Here is a 19,833-nt window from a genome sequence, read left to right on the forward strand (position 1 = left end):
ATCCAGTTATCCCTACCCACGGGATACAATGGAGATACTGCCAGCTGCCAGGGTTTTCTCCTAAAACTGAACTTGTATCTGGCCACGGTCTCTCCAGTACCATCAGACCGTGAGAAAAGCTCCGCCCTCGTCTCATGCCTTACCGGGAAAGCCCTGGAGTGGGCCAACGCTGTGTGTGGAGAGGATAAGGCGTTGGACCATTTTGAGGAGCTCATCTGCCATTTCCGGAAGGTATTCGACCACCCATCCGAAGGCAGAGCAGCAGGTGAGCTCCTCTATCATCTGAGGCAGGGGACGAGGAGTACTCAGGAGTTCGCTTTGGAGTTTAGGACTTTGGCTGCCGGCGCTGGATGGAGCGACAGGGCCCTGATCGACCACTACCGTTGTAGTCTACGCGAGGACGTCCGTCGGGAGCTGGCCTGTAGAGACACCACCCTCAACTTCGACCAGCTGGTGGATATGTCCATCAGGCTGGACAACATGCTGGCTACTCGGGGACGTCTAGATCGGGGTCTGGTTGTTCCATCCTCCCGCACTCTCTCTCTCCCGAACCTATGGAATTGGGAGGGATGGTGCGCAGGGAGACCGGAGGGGGTACCCGCTCGAGCACCATCTATGATCGCAGAGATCACACTGCTGATCGGTGCCGGGTTGGTTCCTCTGGGAATAGAGAAGGCAGGCAGGGCACTCTGGCATCACCCCAGGTGAGTAGGCACCATACTCATCCAGAGCCCTCTGCTGCACTTATGTTTGTCTCTGTCACCTTTCCGGATTTTTCCCTGCATTCCCAGTATAAGGCGCTAGTAGATTCAGGCGCGGCTGGGAATTTCATTAATAAAAATTTTGCTCATAGTTTAGGGATTCCTGTTGTTTCTGTGGATATGCCTTTCCCTATTCATGCCTTAGATAGTCGACCAATAGGGTCAGGGTTTATCAGGGAGGTTACCGCACCTTTGTCTATGATAACGCAGGAGGGTCACAAGGAGAAGATTAGTCTTTTCCTTATTGATTCCCCTGCGTATTCTGTGGTGTTAGGCCTACCCTGGTTAACTACTCATAACCCCACTGTTTCTTGGCCACAGAGGGCTCTCACGGGGTGGTCGCGAGAGTGCTCAGGTAGGTGTGTAGGGGTTTCCGTTGGTGCTACTACGGTGGAAAGTCCAGACCAGGTTTCCACCGTGCGCATTCCCCCAGAATATGCCGATTTGGCACTCGCCTTCTGTAAAAAGAAGGCGACTCAATTATCACCCCATCGACAGGGGGATTGTGCGATAGATCTCCTGGTAGACGCTGCATATCCCAGGAGTCACGTGTATCCTCTGTCGCAAGCGGAGACAGTGGCTATGGATAATTATATCTCTGAATCCCTGCGTCAGGGGTTCATTCAGCCATCCATTTCACCCGCCTCTTCGAGTTTCTTTTTTGTGAAGAAGAAGGATGGCGGTTTACGCCCGTGCATTGATTATCGAGACCTTAATAAAATCACGGTAAAATATAGTTACCCGCTACCTTTGATCAATACAGTAATGGAGTCAATGCGCGGGGCCCGCTTCTTCACAAAATTGGATCTCAGGAGTGCGTACAATCTGGTGCGTATTAGGAGGGGTGATGAGTGGAAGACGGCATTTAGCACCACCTCAGGTCATTATGAGTACCTGGTCATGCCATATGGGTTGATGAATGCTCCATCAGTCTTCCAATCGTTTGTAGATGAGATCTTCAGGGACCTGAACGGGCAGGGTGTAGTGGTGTATATCGATGATATTTTGATATACTCTGCTACACGCGCTGAGCATGTGTCCTTGGTGCGCAGGGTGCTTGGTCGCCTGTTGGAGCATGATTTATATGTCAAGGCTGAGAAATGCTTGTTCTTCCAACAATCCATCTCCTTCCTAGGGCATCAGATTTCCACTTCAGGAGTGGAGATGGAGAGCGACCGCATTACAGCCGTGCGTAATTGGCCGACTCCAACCACGGTAAAGGAGGTGCAGCGTTTTTTAGGGTTTGCCAATTACTACCGGAGATTTATCCGGGGTTTTGGTCAGGTTGCAGCTCCCATTACCTCACTGCTAAAGGGGGGACCGGTGCGCTTGCAGTGGTCGGCCGAGGCGAATAGGGCTTTTGGTAAACTGAAGGCTCTGTTTACCTCGGCGCCTGTGTTGGCTCATCCGGATCCCTCTTTGCCATTCATAGTAGAGGTGGACGCATCCGAAGCTGGGATAGGAGCAGTGCTCTCTCAGCGTTCGGGTGTGCCACCGAAGCTTCGCCCCTGTGCTTTCTTTTCGAAGAAGCTCAGCCCGGCGGAGCGTAACTATGATGTGGGGGACCGAGAGCTGTTAGCTGTCGTAAAAGCCTTGAAGGTGTGGAGGCATTGGCTTGAGGGGGCTAATCACCCTTTTCTCATCTGGACTGACCACCGCAATCTGGAGTACATCCGGCAGGCGAAGAGACTAAATCCTCGCCAGGCAAGGTGGGCCATGTTTTTCACTCGTTTTGTGTTTACGCTTACTTACAGACCAGGCTCCCAGAACGTCAAGGCAGACGCATTGTCTCGGCTGTATGACAAAGAGGAGCGACCCATGGATCCCACTCCCATACTCCCAGAGTCGTGTTTGGTGGCGCCAGTAGTGTGGGAGCTGGACGCGGACATTGAGCGGGCGTCACGTGCAGAGCCCTCTCCTCCTGAGTGTCCAGCTGGTCGTCTGTACGTTCCGTCTGCTGTCCGCGACCGATTGATCTATTGGGCTCACACAACACCCTCCTCTGGTCATCCTGGGATAGGTCGGACGATGCGCTGTCTTGATGGGAGGTACTGGTGGCCCACTTTAGCTAAGGACGTGAGGATTTATGTTTCCTCCTGTTCGGTGTGCGCCCAGTGCAAGGCTCCTAGACACCTGCCTAGAGGTAAGCTTTTACCTTTACCCGTTCCTCAACGGCCGTGGTCGCACCTGTCAGTGGATTTTGTGACTGATCTTCCACCTTCACAGGGTTACACCACGATCCTGGTCGTTGTGGATCGGTTCTCTAAGTCCTGTCGTCTTCTCCCTTTGCCCGGTCTCCCTACGGCCTTACAAACTGCGGAGGCTCTGTTTACACATGTTTTCCGGCATTATGGGGTGCCTGAGGATATAGTGTCTGATCGGGGTCCCCAGTTTACGTCAAGGGTCTGGAAGGCGTTCATGGAACGTCTGGGGATCTCGGTTAGTCTTACCTCAGGTTTTCACCCCGAGAGTAATGGGCAGGTGGAGAGAGTTAACCAGGATGTGGGCAGGTTTCTGCGGTCCTATTGCCAGGACCGGCCAGGGGAGTGGGCGAAGTTCGTGCCCTGGGCAGAGATAGCCCAGAACTCGCTACGTCACTCCTCCACTAACCTTACCCCTTTTCAATGTGTATTAGGGTATCAGCCGGTTCTGGCTCCTTGGCATCAGAGTCAGACCGAAGCTCCTGCGGTGGACAATTGGTTTCGGCACGCTGAGGAAACTTGGGAGGCAGCCCACGTCCACCTTCAGCGTGCCATAAGGCGCCAGTGAGGCCCCGGTGTTCGTACCAGGGGACAGGGTCTGGCTCTCGACCCGAAACCTGCCCCTCCGCCTGCTCTGTCGGAAGCTGTGTCCGCGGTTTGTGGGGCCGTTTAAAGTCCTGAGGAGAGTGAACGAGGTATGTTATAGATTACAACTGCCCACTAATTACCGTATTAACCCCTCGTTCCATGTGTCTCTCCTCAGGCCGGTGGTGGCTGGCCCGCTCCAGGAGGCTGAAGTGCGTGAAGTTCCTCCGCCTCCTCTAGACATCGAGGGGGTCCCGGCGTACGCTATTCGATCCATTTTGGATTCGAGACGTCGGGCGAGGGGCCTTCAGTACCTCGTGGACTGGGAGGGGTACGGGCCGGAGGAGAGATGCTGGGTTCCGGTGGAGGACGTTTTAGATCCTTCCATGTTAAAAGAATTCCACCGCCTTCATCCGGATCGCCCTGCACCTCGCCCTCCGTGTCGTCCCCGAGGCCGGTGTCGACGCGCTGCTGGAGCCGCGCGTCAGGGGGGGGGTAATGTCACGACTTCTGCCGAAGTCGTTGCCTCTCCTTGTCCGGGCGGTGTTCGGCGGTCGACTTCACCGGTCTTCTAGCCATCATCGATCCATTTTTCATTTTCCATTGGTTTTGTCTTGTCTTTCCACACACCTGTTGTCAATCCCATTCATTACCTGTTGTGTATTTAACCCTCTGTTTCCCTTCATGTGTTTGTCAGAGATTGTTGTATGTCAAGTGTTGTTTTATTAGTGTATATGTGTGCGACGGGTCCTTGTACCCATTTTATTTTGATATATGTATATTACTCGTGTTTGGAGCATTTCATGGACGTTTATTAAAAGTCTCCATATACACTTTGTTTACTCTCCTGCGTCTGACTTCCCTGCCACCTATACACACGACGTTGACATCTGGTGTATCTAGCTATTAGTGTTAGCAAGTTAAAAATTAGCTATTATTATTATTATTATTATTATTAGCTAGCAGTGGATAACTTAACTAGCTAAACCCAAATGGTATAAATCATGATACTGATTATAGTAGAGTTGTATAGCTAGAGTGTCTATGCTAAAATGTCATAAATTCCTCCTTTCTCCCACATATTCTCATAAGGTCTCAGACTCCAGGATGGGAAATTAAATTCTTAACAAGAAAGAAACAGATGACAACACAGAAGGGGACCATGAGACCCTATGCAGTGTATGATATACCATTTTGTAGCTCTGAGTCTCTACTTCTATCCAATGTAAACAAAAAAAAAAAAAACACAATTTCACATTTTCCACATAAGACCGAATCCAGGTGGTGAGTCACATATTGTATTTTAAATAGTTAATCTGTTGTCCATTTCTATTCTGACTTGTAATGTTAAGAAGGGTAAAAAAGACATGTCCTGTTTATCTGAAGTAGTTAAGCTACAATCTACAACAATAATAGGCTCCACATTTTTTTTTAAGATCGCTTATATATTGCATGTTTGAGGAGATTATATTATGTTATACATGTTTGCAACTCATTAATAAATTACCAGAAGGTTTCCACTTTCTTTAAAGGTATCTATTCAACAGTTATACATGTTGGTAACTCAATTGTTAATGTTCAGTGCATTGCCAATTTAACATAAGGCATCATTTTAGTAGCTATAAATGTTTATAACTCAGTTATATAAATGTTCATAGGTCTGTCACTTTAAGAAAATGTATACTTTTAGCAGTTATAAATGTTGGTAACTCAGTTATAAATATTTATAGGTCTGTGACTTTAAAATAAGGCATAGTTTTAGCAGTTATACATGTGGGTAAATCATGTATAGATGATTTGAGAGTTCAATCAGAGCTTAGACTTACTTATACGCCAGTGGAAGCTGCAGAGGGGAGGACAGCTCATAATAATGGCTGGAACGGAGCAAATGGAATGGCATCAAACACTTGGAAACCATGTGTTTGATCTATTTGAAACCATTCCCCTGATTCCGCTCCAGCCATTACCACGTGCCTGTCCTTCCCAATTAAGGTGCCACCAACCCCCTGTGTTATACGCAGTATTGGGTACCTCATCACTACATTCATGAGAAGATTCAAAACTTTCTTAAAAATCTTCAGTCAATTAATGGTGGGTATGAAGACCAAAACATTAAACGTTGTGAGAGGATACCTCCTCCACTGTTTCACCAACCAAAGGTATTATGGTTACCATTTAACACCAGAGTGTTCACTATACTTGAACAATCACAGAGAAGTGGTAAGTGTGATGGAATAATCTGGTAAGGGGTAATGTGTTAGGAATGATGATTGAATAATGTAATGGATGTACATTTGGCCAGTGTATCAGGGTTTCAAAGGTCGATCAAGACACATCATGAAAACCAACCATTTCTGTTCCTGGGGCAGAGTACCAATGCATCACACCCAAAAGTGAGAAAATAACTATTGTTCAACTGTGCAACTATTGAAAATAAAATAATCTTAGGTAAATATTGGCTCACTATTTGGAAAACACTGACCAGTTACTGCACTATTTTGAACGATGCAATATAATTGTTTATGAATGGTATATAATGTATTTACAAGCATTTAAATTATCATTAATAACGTAATTATAACCCCTTTACAAAACCTTTACAAATGTAACCTTATTTTAAAGTGCTACCTTTTTTATTTAAGGAAAGATAAACCCATCATCCACCTGAAAACACAGTGACTGAGCTGACCGCTAACCGAAACCGGCTCTGAACTAACAACTAACCCGGCTCTGAGCTGACCGCTAACCGAAACCGGCTCTGAACTAACAACTAACCCGGCTCTGAGCTCTGAGCAAACCACTAACTCAGCATTTCCCAAACTCGGTCCCGGGAACCCCAAGGTGTGCAAGTATTGGTTGTTGCCCTAGTACTACACAGCTGATTAAAATAATTAAAGCTTGATGGTTAAATAAATGAGGAGTTAATTATTTGAATCAGCTGTGTAGCGCTACAGCAAAAACCAAAACGTGCACCCAATGGGGTCCCCAGGAAACCCTGCGCTAACCTAACCGGCTCTGTGCAAACACCACAGGAGGCAACACAGATGGCCAGGTATGGCCTGCATAGTGATCACTGTGGCACTGGATCCTGTGCCAGCACAAACATGGCTGGTGCTGCTTCACCACGGAGCTACAAAAGGGGCAGGCCAGACTAACAGTGATCTCCCCCATCTGGACTCATTATAGGCTTTCCTTCTGGGATATGCGTGGCCTTTGTATCCGGGAAGGCCAGCCGTTTAACCAGCATCTCCATTCCCCTACCCAGCCTCCCACGTTAGCTCTCAAGGCCTCCAATTAATGTGAGACCAAATTAAGATGCTGACCCAACACAGAAGCCAGGGCCATCTCCAGCCTGTAGGAGCTTTAATAAGCATGCCATGGCGTGGATCTCCCCTGCTCCCGTATTAAAACACTAACCCATCCTGCTCTCTCATCACTGTGGGTGTCCTCTGAGTGGGCAAGCAGAGTAACAAGGTTCAAACATTCAAATGGACCAGAAGTTGCAGTAAATTGTCTCCCCTGGGATGATTACAATCGGTCATGATTTTGATAAGACACTATGCAATTGTCTGAAGAAGAGACGTTACAAAGCATTTTCTTGTAGCGATCTTAAAAGTTATAACACACCAAGCAATTGTCTGTAGAAGAGAAGAACAATACTTTTTCTTGAAGTGATCTTAAAAGTTATGAAGTTATCCAAGTAGCTTTAAGTGTGTCAGCTTTGATGTGACATAGAACTGTCTAGATCCTGACAGTGTAAATAGTCATAAAAAATGTGCGATACATGAACATGTACATGTTAGTTTGAAGACATATAATCCCATAGCTCAGGAATCAGGCTCAAATGGGACAGGAAATATTGTTAATCCCTCAAAGCACAATTTTATGAGGGATTTCAGAAAATGGGACTCCACAAATTTTCTGACATGCCCTTAAATATTAGAAGAAATCTCCTGGGTGTGTGAGTGTCAGAACGTGAATCTAACCCCACACATTGTTATTTCAGAATCCACTCATGAGGAGGGAAAAACCTACATAATAGGATTTGATCTCACCAGATTGTCTAAGCCATTAGGGAGAGTAATGATATGACTGACAATATCTCACCAGACTGCGAATGAACAAAGTGAGATGCATCAAATATTGATTGTGAGAGTCTGTCATTGTTTATATGACGTGTGTGTGTGTGTGTGTGTGTGTGTGTGTGTGTGTGTGTGTGTGTGTGTGTGTGTGTGTGTGTGTGTGTGTGTGTGTGTGTGTGTGTGTGTGTGTGTGTGTGTGTGTGTGTGTGTGTGTGTGTGTGTGTGTGTGTGTGTGTGTGTGTGTGTGTGTGTACGTAGCCGCGTGTGTGTGCCTGGCATGCAGCTAAACTGGCAAAACACAAAACATGAGTGAAATGTGTAACTTGTCAAAGTTGGACTTAAAAGTTTGGAATCCACATCTACAGTAAACTAAACATTCATGGCCTTATTCTTTTATCATATGCCTTCAATTGCGTTATTGCATCAAATCTAAGCTAACAGGAAGCAGTATATTAAATAGAATAAGTATGTATTTCTTATGTTATGGGTTCCATAGTTTCCAGAGAATATTTAACAGCTGAGCTGAGGTAAAAGACAATGCAGCCTTTAACTTTGAAAAGTGTTTGCCAGCTTTAGACAGGGCTAAATCATGAACTCCCATTAAAACAAAACGTTTAATTGAACTGAATAACTGAATGTCATTACCTACATGGAACACTGCACCACTGATAAACAGTGTAATATAAAGTTCAATTAAAATAAAATAAACTCTTGACTACAACTCAATAAGTGTCTTACAAACAGCCATATGAATTGTAATGATAAGAATGAACCAAACAACACCATAAAGCCATAGTAAGAGTGTAGCACAGAGTTCATATTGTAAGCAATTTACCCATTTTTCTGTGAATATTATACCATTTCATTAGACAAGTATGATTTCAATCAATATGCTAATAGTTGCCTCTAAAAGGATGGTTCGTTCGTTCAAGCTACAAAGGAAGCAAGCAGGAAATTATTTGGACTGTATTCATGGCTAGTCATTTTAGTAACAGGGACATTGTCTCTTATCACAGCCTCCCTCGCCCTGGTGGATATCGTTTGTTTGTTTGTTGGAATTGTTGGTAATGAAAAGTTAATCAAGTGAGATAATTGAATGCTGTTGAGAGGTAGAGAGAAGGAGGGGAGAGGACTTGTGTGACATTGTTTCTCATTACTCTGTGAGTTTTTAAAAAATCTATTAAGAAATCTATTGTTTCTAATAAATAAATACAATTAAGGGATGGAAAAAAATAAATGTAATTTGTATCACTTACAGCCTGTCTAGGTCCACCAGATGATGAAAGGTATAACTACGAAATGAACAACTATAAATGCAGTTTGCCTTGTGAAGTTGCTCCTAAGTGAGAGCGGCTCTCGTCATTTAGACATAATGCATAACACCTAACTTCAGGATAGGTATGTTTTTTTATGAAATGTGTTTTAAAAGGTGACTGAACATAAAAAAAAATCTCCAACATGGCTGAGCAGTGCAGATAGACAGACAGACTTCTGGCAGGTGGGGGTTTGACATGATGAATCATCAGCGCAGTGTTCCTTTTAGGATAAAAGCACAATTTACCTCCACACTGCAGCAAGAGGTCCATATTTCTGTGGATCAAACTGAGATGCGCCTGTCAAAACAGTGCAGTTTTGAAGGCAGCAGGCAGCTACACCTTATCACTGTAATATTTGAAGACATCTGGAGTCTTATTATTGCAGTCATATTTCTCTAATAAGAAGCTAGTCAAGATGTTTCTGTAAATGTGACGGGTTCAGGATGACATTGCACATCCAGTGAAGTCTGTGTATGTTTAGAAGTAACTATTAGTGCTCTCTGTAAAAGGAGTTATGATGCATTCTGTAAAGTATGACTCTCTTGTTTGCCTTGTACAGTATTACATGCCTACTGTACCTTAACTTCACGTTACAATTATTTCCATTACTTCAGACTCAATAATCATGTGGCTGAAATATCGGCTTCCAAATAGGTCAGATCAGATTTGCAATGCATAACTGCAATCAGATCCCCTCTCACCCTAGAGGGGGAAGGAAAGAACTAGTGGAGGTTAACAACTCACGCCCAGTTGGAAATCAAGGGAGAAGATCCAGGCTTGCGCTCTCAAGATTCTCCAAAGGAATGTTCTTTGTTTCAACAGACTTGTTCCCACTTAAACTTTAGAACACTAATGTACTTTTGTTTGTTATTTTGTGATGTAATTACAAATGTTACAAAGGGAATACTGTAACTTAGAAAGTATACCCACTACATGTATGAAGTTTCCATACTCTGTGTTGTGCATGTAATATGAACAAGGATGAAAGGATTTTTGTTAAGAGAGGGATGTGATTTGAGAAGCTATAAGAGATAATTAATTTACCTAACTTTGCACAGTAAGTAGTTACTGCCCGGAGTGAGGCCAGGGAGCGTGCCAGCTTGCCAGAACCACCCCTTTCGAGCGAACTGTATAAATGATGGGTTAAGAAATTAACATACCAGACCAGAAAGACGTGAAGCTGTAGCTACACATTTAAAGTGGTTTGAACTTTGAATCTCAACACGAGGTGGCGATGATAAACTCACCTCCCGGACAATCACTGGTACGGCTATTCAGCTGTCCTAAGTAAAGTATCTTCGAAAGCGAATTTAAGTAGGACCATCCTGTTACTCTGCTCAAACAATTGATACGGCTGGCTAGGAAAGTCAACTCTGTAGTTCTGTTCAGGACTACACGACAAGTCAACGGATACCGGACAACTACAAAGAAGGACAATAATAGAAGACTTGTTGGAACCATTTTGGACAATCAGAGCCTTACAAGCGTGCCGCGAAAAGGCCCAACCCCCTTTCCAAGGTTGCCCTGTTCACCAAGAGATCCCTGGCGAACCCAGGCATTTCACGTAAATATATTTATGATTTCTTACTCAAAGCGGCGGCGGTTCGTGTGCAAAGTATATGGTAGGTGAGAGTAGTTTCTGAATGTACCAGTGTTAAGTGTCTCTGTCCCTCTCTCTCCCTCTCCATCTCATCTTTAACAGGCATCAATGTTGTTGTCATTCCACTAGGGACCTGTTTTCAGCATATTACATCTCCAGTCAATAACCAGTGCAGAGTATGTATGTTTATCCTGTGTTCCCATTTAATTAGCTAGTAAATACATAATTAAACCAATTTGTGTAGTACTTAATCAAATCAAATTTTATTTGTCACATACACATGGTTAGCAGATGTTAATGCGAGTGTAGCGAAATGCTTGTCCTTCTAGTTCCGACAATGCAGTAATAACCAACGAGTAATCTACCCTAACAATTCCACAACTACTACCGTATACACACAAGTGTAAAGGGATAAAGAATATGTACATAAAGATATATGAATGAGTCATGGTACAGAACGGCATAGGCAAGATGCAGTAGATTGTATAGAGTACAATGTATACATATGAGATGAGTAATGTAGGGTATATAAACATAAAGTGGTATAGTTTAAAGTGGCTAGTGATACATGTATTACATAAAGATGGCAAGATGCAGTAGATGATATAGAGTACAGTATATACATATACATATGAGATGAGTAATGTAGGGTATGTAAACATTATATTAAGTGGCATTGTTTAAAGTGGCTAGTGATACATTTTTACATAAATTTCCATCAATTCCCATTATTAAAGTGGCTGGAGTTGAGTCAGTATGTTGGCAGCGGCCACTAAATGTTAGTGGTGGCTGTTTAACAGTCTGATGGCCTTGAGATAGAAGCTGTTTTTCAGTCTCTCGGTCCCTGCTTTGATGCACCTGTACTGACCTCGCCTTCTGGATGATAACGGGGTGAACAGGCAGTGGCTCGGGTGGTTGTTGTCCTTGATGATCGTTTTGGCCTTCCTGTGACATCGGGTGGTGTAGGTGTCCTGGAGGGCAGGTAGTTTGCCCCAGGTGATGCGTTGTGCAGACCTCACTACCCTCTGGAGAGCCTTACGCTTGTGGGCGGAGCAGTTGCCGTACCAGGCGGTGATACAGCACGACAGGATGCTCTCGATTGTGCATCTGTAGAAGTTTGTGAGTGCTTTTGGTGACAAGCCAAATTTCTTCAGCCTCCTGGGGTTGAAGAGGCGCTGCTGCGCCTTCTTCACAACGCTGTCTGTGTGGGTGGACCAATTCAGTTTGTCTGTGATGTGTACACCGAGGGACTTAAAACTTACTACCCTCTCCACTACTGTCCCGTCGATGTGGATAGGGGGATGTTCCCTCTGCTGTTTCCTGAAGTCCACAATCATCTCCTTTGTTTTGTTGATGTTGAGTGTGAGGTTATTTTCCTGACACCACACTCCGAGGGCCCTCACCTCCTCCCTGTAGGCCGTCTTGTCGTTGTTGGTAATCAAGCCTACCACTGTAGTGTCATCCGCAAACTTGATGATTGAGTTGGAGGCTTGCATGGCCACGCAGTCGGGGGTGAACAGGGAGTACCGGAGAGGGCTCAGAACGCACCCTTGTGGGGCCCCAGTGTTGAGGATCAGCGAGGTGGAGATGTTGTTACCTACCCTCACCACCTGGGGGTGGGCCGTCAGGAAGTCCAGTACCCAGTTGCACAGGGCGGGGTCGAGACCCAGGGTCTCGAGATTGATGACGAGTTTGGATGGTACTATGGTGTTAAATGCTGAGCTGTAGTCGATGAACAGCATTCTCACATAGGTATTCCTCTTGTCCAGATGGGTTAGGGCAGTGTGCAGTGTGGTTTGCGATTGCGTCGTCTGTGGACCTATTGGGTCGGTAAGCAAATTGGAGTGGGTCTAGGGTGTCAGGTAGGGTGGAGGTGATATGGTCCTTGACTAGTCTCTCAAAGCACTTCATGATGGCAGAAGTGAGTGCTACGGGGCGGTAGTTGTTTAGCTCAGTTACCTTAGCTTTTTTGGGAACAGGAACAATGGTGGCCCTCTTTAAGCATGTGGGAACAGCAGACTGGGATAAGTATTGATTGATTATGTCCGTAAACACACCAGCCAGCTGGTCTGCGCATGCTCTGAGGACGCGGCTGGGAATGCTGTCTGGGCCTGCAGCCTTGCGAGGGTTAACACGTTTAAATGTTTTACTCACCTCGGCTGCAGTGAAGGAGAGCCCGCAGGTTTTGGTAGCGGGCCGTGTCAGTGGCACTGTATTGTCCTCAAAGCAAGCAAAAAAGTTATTTAGTCTGTCTGGGAGCAAGACATCCTGTTCCGCGACGGGGCTTGTTTTCTTTTTGTAATCTGTGATTGACTGTAGACCCTGCCACATACCTCTTGTGTCTGAGCTGTTGAATTGCGACTCTACTTTGTCTCTATACTGGCACTTAGCTTGTTTGATTGCCTTGCGGAGGGAATAGCTACACTGTTTGTACTCGGTCATGTTTCCGGTCACCTTGACCTGGTTAAAAGCAGTGGTTCGCGCTTTCAGTTTCACGCGAATGCTGCCATCAATCCACGGTTTCTGGTTTGGGAATGTTTTAATCGTTGCTGTGGGCATTACGTCGCTGATGCACTTTCTAATGAACTCGCTCACCGAATCAGCGTATTCGTCAATGTTGTTGTTGGATGCAATGCGGAACATATCCCAATCCACGTGATCGAAGCAGTCTTGAAGCGTGGAATCAGATTGGTCGGACCAGCGTTGAACAGACCTGAGCGCTAGAGCTTCTTGTTTTAGTTTCTGTTGGTAGGCTGGAAGCAACAAAATGGAGTCGTGGTCTGCTTTTCCGAAAGGAGGGCGGGGGAGGGCCTTATATGCGTCGCGGAAGTTAGAATAACAATGATCCAGGGTTTTACCAGCCCTGGTAGCACAATCGATATGCTGATAGAATTTAGGGAGTTTTGTTTTCAGATTAGCCTTGTTAAAATCCCAGGCTACGATGAATGCAGCCTCAGGGTGTGTGGTTTCTAGTTTACATAGAGTCAGATAAAGTTCGTTCAGGGCCATCGATGTGTCTCTGCTGGCGGGGAATATATACGGCTGTGATTATAATCGAAGAGAATTCCCTTGGTAGATAATGCGGTCGACATTTGATTGTGAGGAATTCTAAGTCAGGTGAACAGAATGACTTGAGTTCCTGTATGTTGTTATGATCACACCATGTCTCGTTGATCATAAGGCATACCCCCCCACCCCCCACCCCCCCCCGCCCCTCTTCTTACCAGAAAGATGTGTGTTTCTGTCGGCGCGATGCGTGAAGAAACCAGCTGGCTGCACCGACTCCGTTAGCGTCTCTTGAGTGAGCCATGTTTCCGTGAAGCAAAGAACGTTACAGTCTCTGATGTCTCTCTGGAATGCTCGGATTTCATCAACCTTGTTGTCAAGAGACTGGACATTGGCGAGTAGTATGCTAGGGAGTGGAGCGCGATGTGCCCGTCGCTGAAGCCTGACCAGAAGACCGCTTCGTTTGCCCCTTTTACGGCGTCGTTGTTTAGGGTTGCCGGCTGGGATCAGATCCATTGTACTGGGTGGAAGGCAAAACACAGGATCCGCTTCGGGAGAGTCATATTCTTGGTCGTAATGATAGTGAGTTGACGTTGCTCTTATATTCAGTAGTTCCTCCCGACTGTATGTAATGAAACCTAAGATTACCTGGGGTACCAATGTAAGAAATAACACAAAAAAATCAAAATACTGCATAGTTTCCTAGGAACGCGAGGTGGCCATCTCTGTCGGCGCCGGAAGTAGGAAGTAATCATATATAAGGCTCTGGTTTTTGCCGATGCAAGGAGGTTATGACTGTTCAGAATGATAAGTTGACTGTTTATAGATGTGATAGGATAGGATCTTTTCAAGTTTAATTCGAGAGATGGTAACTCTTTAAAGAACCGCTCTCGTGGTGCCCCAGATCCTAATGAGTTAATTGTTACATGATTAATTTAACTCTGGTAACAATTAAACATAATTAGGTAATTAGATAAATAACAGTCTTCAGATTGATGTACAGTCAAGTCACGACACAGACAGGGAGAGATATGCCAGGGCAGATGGTGAGCAGATCGCCAGGTGGAATCCAAGCAGCAGTACAGCAGGCAACCGGAGTAGGTGTCACACCCACTTGGGAGAAGCCTTTTTCGAGAGGCAGATTCCTTGTAGAAAATCCCTCTGTCCACCGTTTCTTTCCTTGTAGAAAAGGAGGTTGTTAGCTAGCTATATCTCTTCAGTTTTGGTGAATGGTTCTTTACGATGTCCAAACAAAGTTGTCCTGTGGCTGTTGTATTTTGGAGATTGTGAGGAGGATATCTTCTGATGTGATCAAAGCAACAATATTGTTTCTTCTTGGTAACTTACAATTGAAGGGTCCTGATTGCATATCAGTTCAAAATATAGATGAATCCAGGGGGTACTGTATTGTAATGACCTCTGCACAGATGGAGCGGGCTTCAAAGGCATCTGCATTTGGGTGGGGGAGGCTGTGAAACTCTCCTGCCATTGTTGGGCTCAAGGGCTTTGACACCTCTCACGTCACACCTCAGGGCTAATTGATCTGATCTGTCCTAGCAAGCTTGGTAGCCTTAACTTAGCATTCAGTCCTTATAAAGTAAAACATATAATTGTAATACATTTTTCTTCTTTGCTTTAAAGGTAGCTTCAGACTAAACATTACTCACTAAGTTCTAGGTTGGATGGTGTTTTCAGCTTTCTTAAGCTTATTTTGCTGGTCGTTGGTTGGCCAGAGAATTTGCTGTATAGACCTTGGAAATAAGAATCTTTGGTAGTAGGAATCCTTCCAGGTAATTTTGTCCAAAATCAGGTTGTAGGTTTGGAGTTTGATTTGGAGTGAAGGTTATGTTGTGGAGGGTAGAATCCTGTATGGTAGTAGTATTAGTAGCAATAGTAGTACTGTAGTAGCAGCAGGTTGGTATTAGTATTAGTAGTAGTTGTAGTAGTAGTAGTAGCAGCAGGCTAGTATGACTAGTGGTAGTAGTAGTAGTAGTAGCAGTAGTAGTATTTTCAGGCTGCTAGTAGTAGTAGTAGTAATAGTAGTATTCTTCACTACTATCATTATCATTATCATTTGGTCTTGAGTAGTGAAATTGTGTGTGTAGTTTGCTGTTGTGATAATATGATTACAGTATGTATACAGTATACTGTATATTAGTACAGTAGCCAGTTTACTCTATGTTCTCTTCACTGCACCTGTAGACTTCAGGGAAGGAAGTTACCTCAGGCTACTTTACAAACTGTACTAAGCAAACAGAGCCAGGTGGTTCAGTTGAAAAATATGATCATGCCCTCTGGTCCTGAGAAGAAGTTCCACCATGCACTGCCCAGAGTGGAGAATGGGATTAAAAATAAACACGTTTTCTGAAGGTGAGAGAGAAGGGTTTAGTGCTTTTCCATATGGGCACCTTGGTATTATGCCCTCCTGGGATTTAGCCATGTATATTCATAAGAGGAGTGGAGAGGAGGTAGAAGGAAAAGTTTTGTCATAGACCCAGCTGGTTCTCTCTAACTTCTCTTAGTGACCTCAATTCCTCCTCTGTTCGTTCTGCTGCCTCCGAATGAGCCGGATCTGCTCTCACTGCTATCTATGTGCATAATAGTAGAATAGAACATATGTGTCCCAACCTGAGCTGGACCTAACAGAAGGTCACTGCCACTCCAGTTAAATTAGATGCTTTTGTAATATTCCATCCTCTGGAATCACTAAAAAGGCCAGAAGGCAAAAACAATAAAACAATTCACAGTCAATCCCTGCATGGTGCCAGATATGAGTAATTTGAGGATGACTATGACTGTTAAAACAAGAGCCAGTGCCACTGTTAAAATGATTGCATTGATTTTTTTGTTTGGAAAAAATCTTTACAGTCCTTCAAACAACTTCTTAGCAAATGGGTTAGGTACATTCTGGTTGACAGAACATGGCTAGATTGCACTTTTGCATTAAGGCCAATGACAGCCCTGTAGCGGTCTATAGGCTATATACAGCAGTTAAACTGCACACTCAACAAATACAGTATGAAATCACTTTGGGAGTTGATATTCATTCAAAATTATACATTTTAAGAGGGTTTTAAAAAACAAACACACGCAGAGCTCTATTATAATGTCAACTACTTCGAGATCGATATTAATGCAATTCCTGTCCTGTCTTTCTCTCAACCAACACACCAAGCCAATTCATCAGAGCCAACATTACGGTATGCTACCAGAGCAGAACATTGAATTTAACAGAACAGCCAGTGCAATGTCCAGTGGCATCACAGTGAATGGGATGGGGCGTTTAGACTGTTTTCAGCAATTCAAATCTAAAGCCAAGATCATCACCTTGAACCGACACACAGTGTGACTTGTATGTCTTCCAGGTCAAAGTATTGGCAGAACTGGCAAAGCCGACAGCAGCTAACGGGCATCTAGTCAGTGATGCCCGCTGGGTGGGCTTTGTCAGTATCACAGTAAGCCAGGTGTCTATAGAAGATTGGTGTTACATGCTGCTTTAGAATGTTGTGAGCAACAACAACCTGTACAAAACTGACCTGCTGTGCCAGCCAATAACCTGTTCTGTTCCTGACAACATACCTGGGTAATAGGAAGTGACCTTGGCACACTCCGAGGGCAAATTATAAAAGACCAGCTGCAGTACCAAATTGAAACCATACTACGCTAGAAAAGGATAATGGACTTCTGCATTATTATAGCAATAAGACTAGAGCTTGATTTTGCTAAAAGACATACTGCAATCTAAAAATGGCTATGTTACCACATGCTACACTAAAACCAGTGCTGTTACTGTGTCCCATGGACTGCTAATTGATGTGAATAAGATACAACCAGCTCTTACCTCTACAGTGAACTCCTTCATCGAAGCCATTCTCACAATCTATGGCTCCGTTGCAGAGCTTGTTGAAGTGAATGCACTTCCTGGTCCCTATACACTGTATGTGATTCAGGGGACATCTCTCCACCACATCCCCTGCACCTGGAACAGAGAAGACAGTCACTGTTAGCAAGCTCACAAGACGTGTATTATATGATGTGGGATACAAGTCTATGTTCATCACCTGATTATAGGTGTTAGATTCTGAGGAACACCCAAGGGTGTTGCTTTAATATGCCTTTGGTAATAAACCCATGGTTCTAAACCAGCTCACTACGAAATCCTTGGAATGTGGTTGAAACGTAGCTATTTAGGCGAATGGGTAATAAATTACAACACTATCACTATACCTAATTAATCATATAAGCATTTATTTTTATGACCATTGTTTGTATCCACTGTTTTGAGACATATTCTTTTCATACTCTATAAGCTCTTCCCAAATAATTATTCCCCCACTACGGAAACAAGATTACCATTCACAGCAGCACATCAGAGTGCAATATATAGGAGGCATATGCCTGAGTATGCAAATTCTGTTTACACTAGACAGTATTGTTCTTTATACACGGTAGATATTCAGTGAGCTACAATGGGAAAGCCAGGCTCCTGAACCACACAGTAGAACCTATAACAATGTAATCACACACACGCATGCATCCACACGCACACATGCACACACCGTAAGCACAACACGCACGCACACACGCACAGCGAAAGAGCAGCTGTTTAAGGATTCATGAGGCATATAGGTGACCCTCATCTGCGTGGCAGCAACCCACGACAGCACATAAAACACATCTGCCCCAAACAGCCAGCACTGTAAATGTGTTATATCACACCTAACTACAGTGGTGTCAATTACCATAACGGCAACAATGGCCATTTAACAAGGAGATTTATTGTTACACGTGACAGGATCTCTTATCGATCCCCAGTGTTCCTCCATGTACCTCTGTAGAAACTCGTATTAAATCAAGAGCACTGGAACTATCCTCGCTGAGGGATTACTTATTCACAGCTTTCAATTACACTTCATAAGGCAGGATGATGCCACAATTACTGTGGTCATTATTACAAAAGGGGTCTGTCATTCCCAAGAGATTTAAGATTTGTGAGATTTGTGGGAGCAATAGAAGTGAGACCATAATGATTCCCTGTAACAATGCCATGGTCTCTCCTCTCCTCTTCTCTTCTCTTCTCTCAGGCCTGCTTTATTACATTTAATGGAAATTTGATCTTTTTAGGTCTCTTATTACTATGACATATCGCCCCAGCCCCGAGGATATGCTAGATTTAGGCAAAGTCAAATATAAGTGACCTCTACTCTGATAGTTCATATTTCATACATGAGCAAAATGTCAGCCCAATCAACTGGGCTCTTTTCACACTTTTCCTCTGAGACCTGTGCTAAGAGTCAATCCTTTAGGTTACATTTTCTCTATCCGTTTTGGATTGAAGCCTACATTGCACACAATAGGATGTAATCTTTGTTCTCGTATAGAGTAGGCTATACAGTATACTAAGAGAGCAGTAGCCTAAACCAGGGGTTCCCAAACTTTTTTACTTACTGGCCCACCAATTGCTGTCTTTCGAGTTGAGTAAAGAAAAGTTACAAAAATAACCATATATTTATACCTGTGACATATATTGACATATACTGTGAAATATATTGCGTTATTTTATGTCTGGAATGACACATTTTTTTATTTGACATTTTTGTCATTTACCAGGCGATCTTATCCAGAGTGACTTACAGTTAGTGATTTCATCTTAAGATAGCTTGATGGGACAACCACATATCACAGGTATAGTAAGTACACTTTTTTCTCAATAAAATAGTTATCAACAAAGTCAGAGATGAGGAGGGGGATTATTGAAGATGCTCTTTGAAGAGGTAGGGTTTCAGGTTCTTTTGGAAGATGGGCAGGGACTCTGCTGTCCTAACTTGAGGGGGAAAATGGTTCCACTATTGGGGTGTCAGGACAGAGACGAGCTTGGACAGGGCTGAGCGGTAGCTGCATCCCATAGGGGTGGGAGGGCCAAGAGACCAATCACAATGGAATTAACAATGTGTGGTGTTGTTACTCAACTTTGTTGAGTTCATTTCGGTTAAATCTCTGAGTGAAAAAGACGTGGGAGGGGCCTCATTATCATTCTTCCCAGAATGCTTAGTTGCAGGTTGAATTTTAGAATAGTTAGTTTTAATATCTATGTTTCTGCATGTTCAGTGATTGATTTATTGATCTTATACTAAACAAATATAAATAACAAAAACATTTCTAAACTAATCCAATCTGTAAGGGGTTGGATTTATTGCTTCCGTTACTGAGACAGTCACTTCACAAACCATCTAAATTGTGATTTGCAGGTCTGATGTGGCCCATGAGTTAAGATTTTCAGGC

At 44.1% G+C, this 19,833-nt stretch overlaps 1 protein-coding gene across 8 annotated transcripts in view; it reads right to left on the bottom strand.

Moving 5' to 3' along the window:
* The window catches only part of LOC129816575 (low-density lipoprotein receptor-related protein 1B-like), a 586,954-nt gene that overhangs the window by 325,485 nt on the left and 241,636 nt on the right, over window positions 1-19,833 (bottom strand). For all 8 annotated transcript variants that reach the window (XR_008753574.1, XM_055871208.1, XM_055871203.1 and 5 more), the window contains exon 2: window positions 17,393-17,530. Coding sequence is in view for 7 of the 8 variants with exons in the window: in XM_055871208.1 (XP_055727183.1) it covers window positions 17,393-17,530 (138 nt within the window). In the remaining variant the exon portion in view is untranslated. The remainder of the gene's footprint in view (window positions 1-17,392; window positions 17,531-19,833) is intronic.

This window comes from Salvelinus fontinalis, chromosome 19 (genome assembly GCF_029448725.1).
Source record: "Salvelinus fontinalis isolate EN_2023a chromosome 19, ASM2944872v1, whole genome shotgun sequence".
NCBI lineage: Eukaryota > Metazoa > Chordata > Actinopteri > Salmoniformes > Salmonidae > Salvelinus > Salvelinus fontinalis.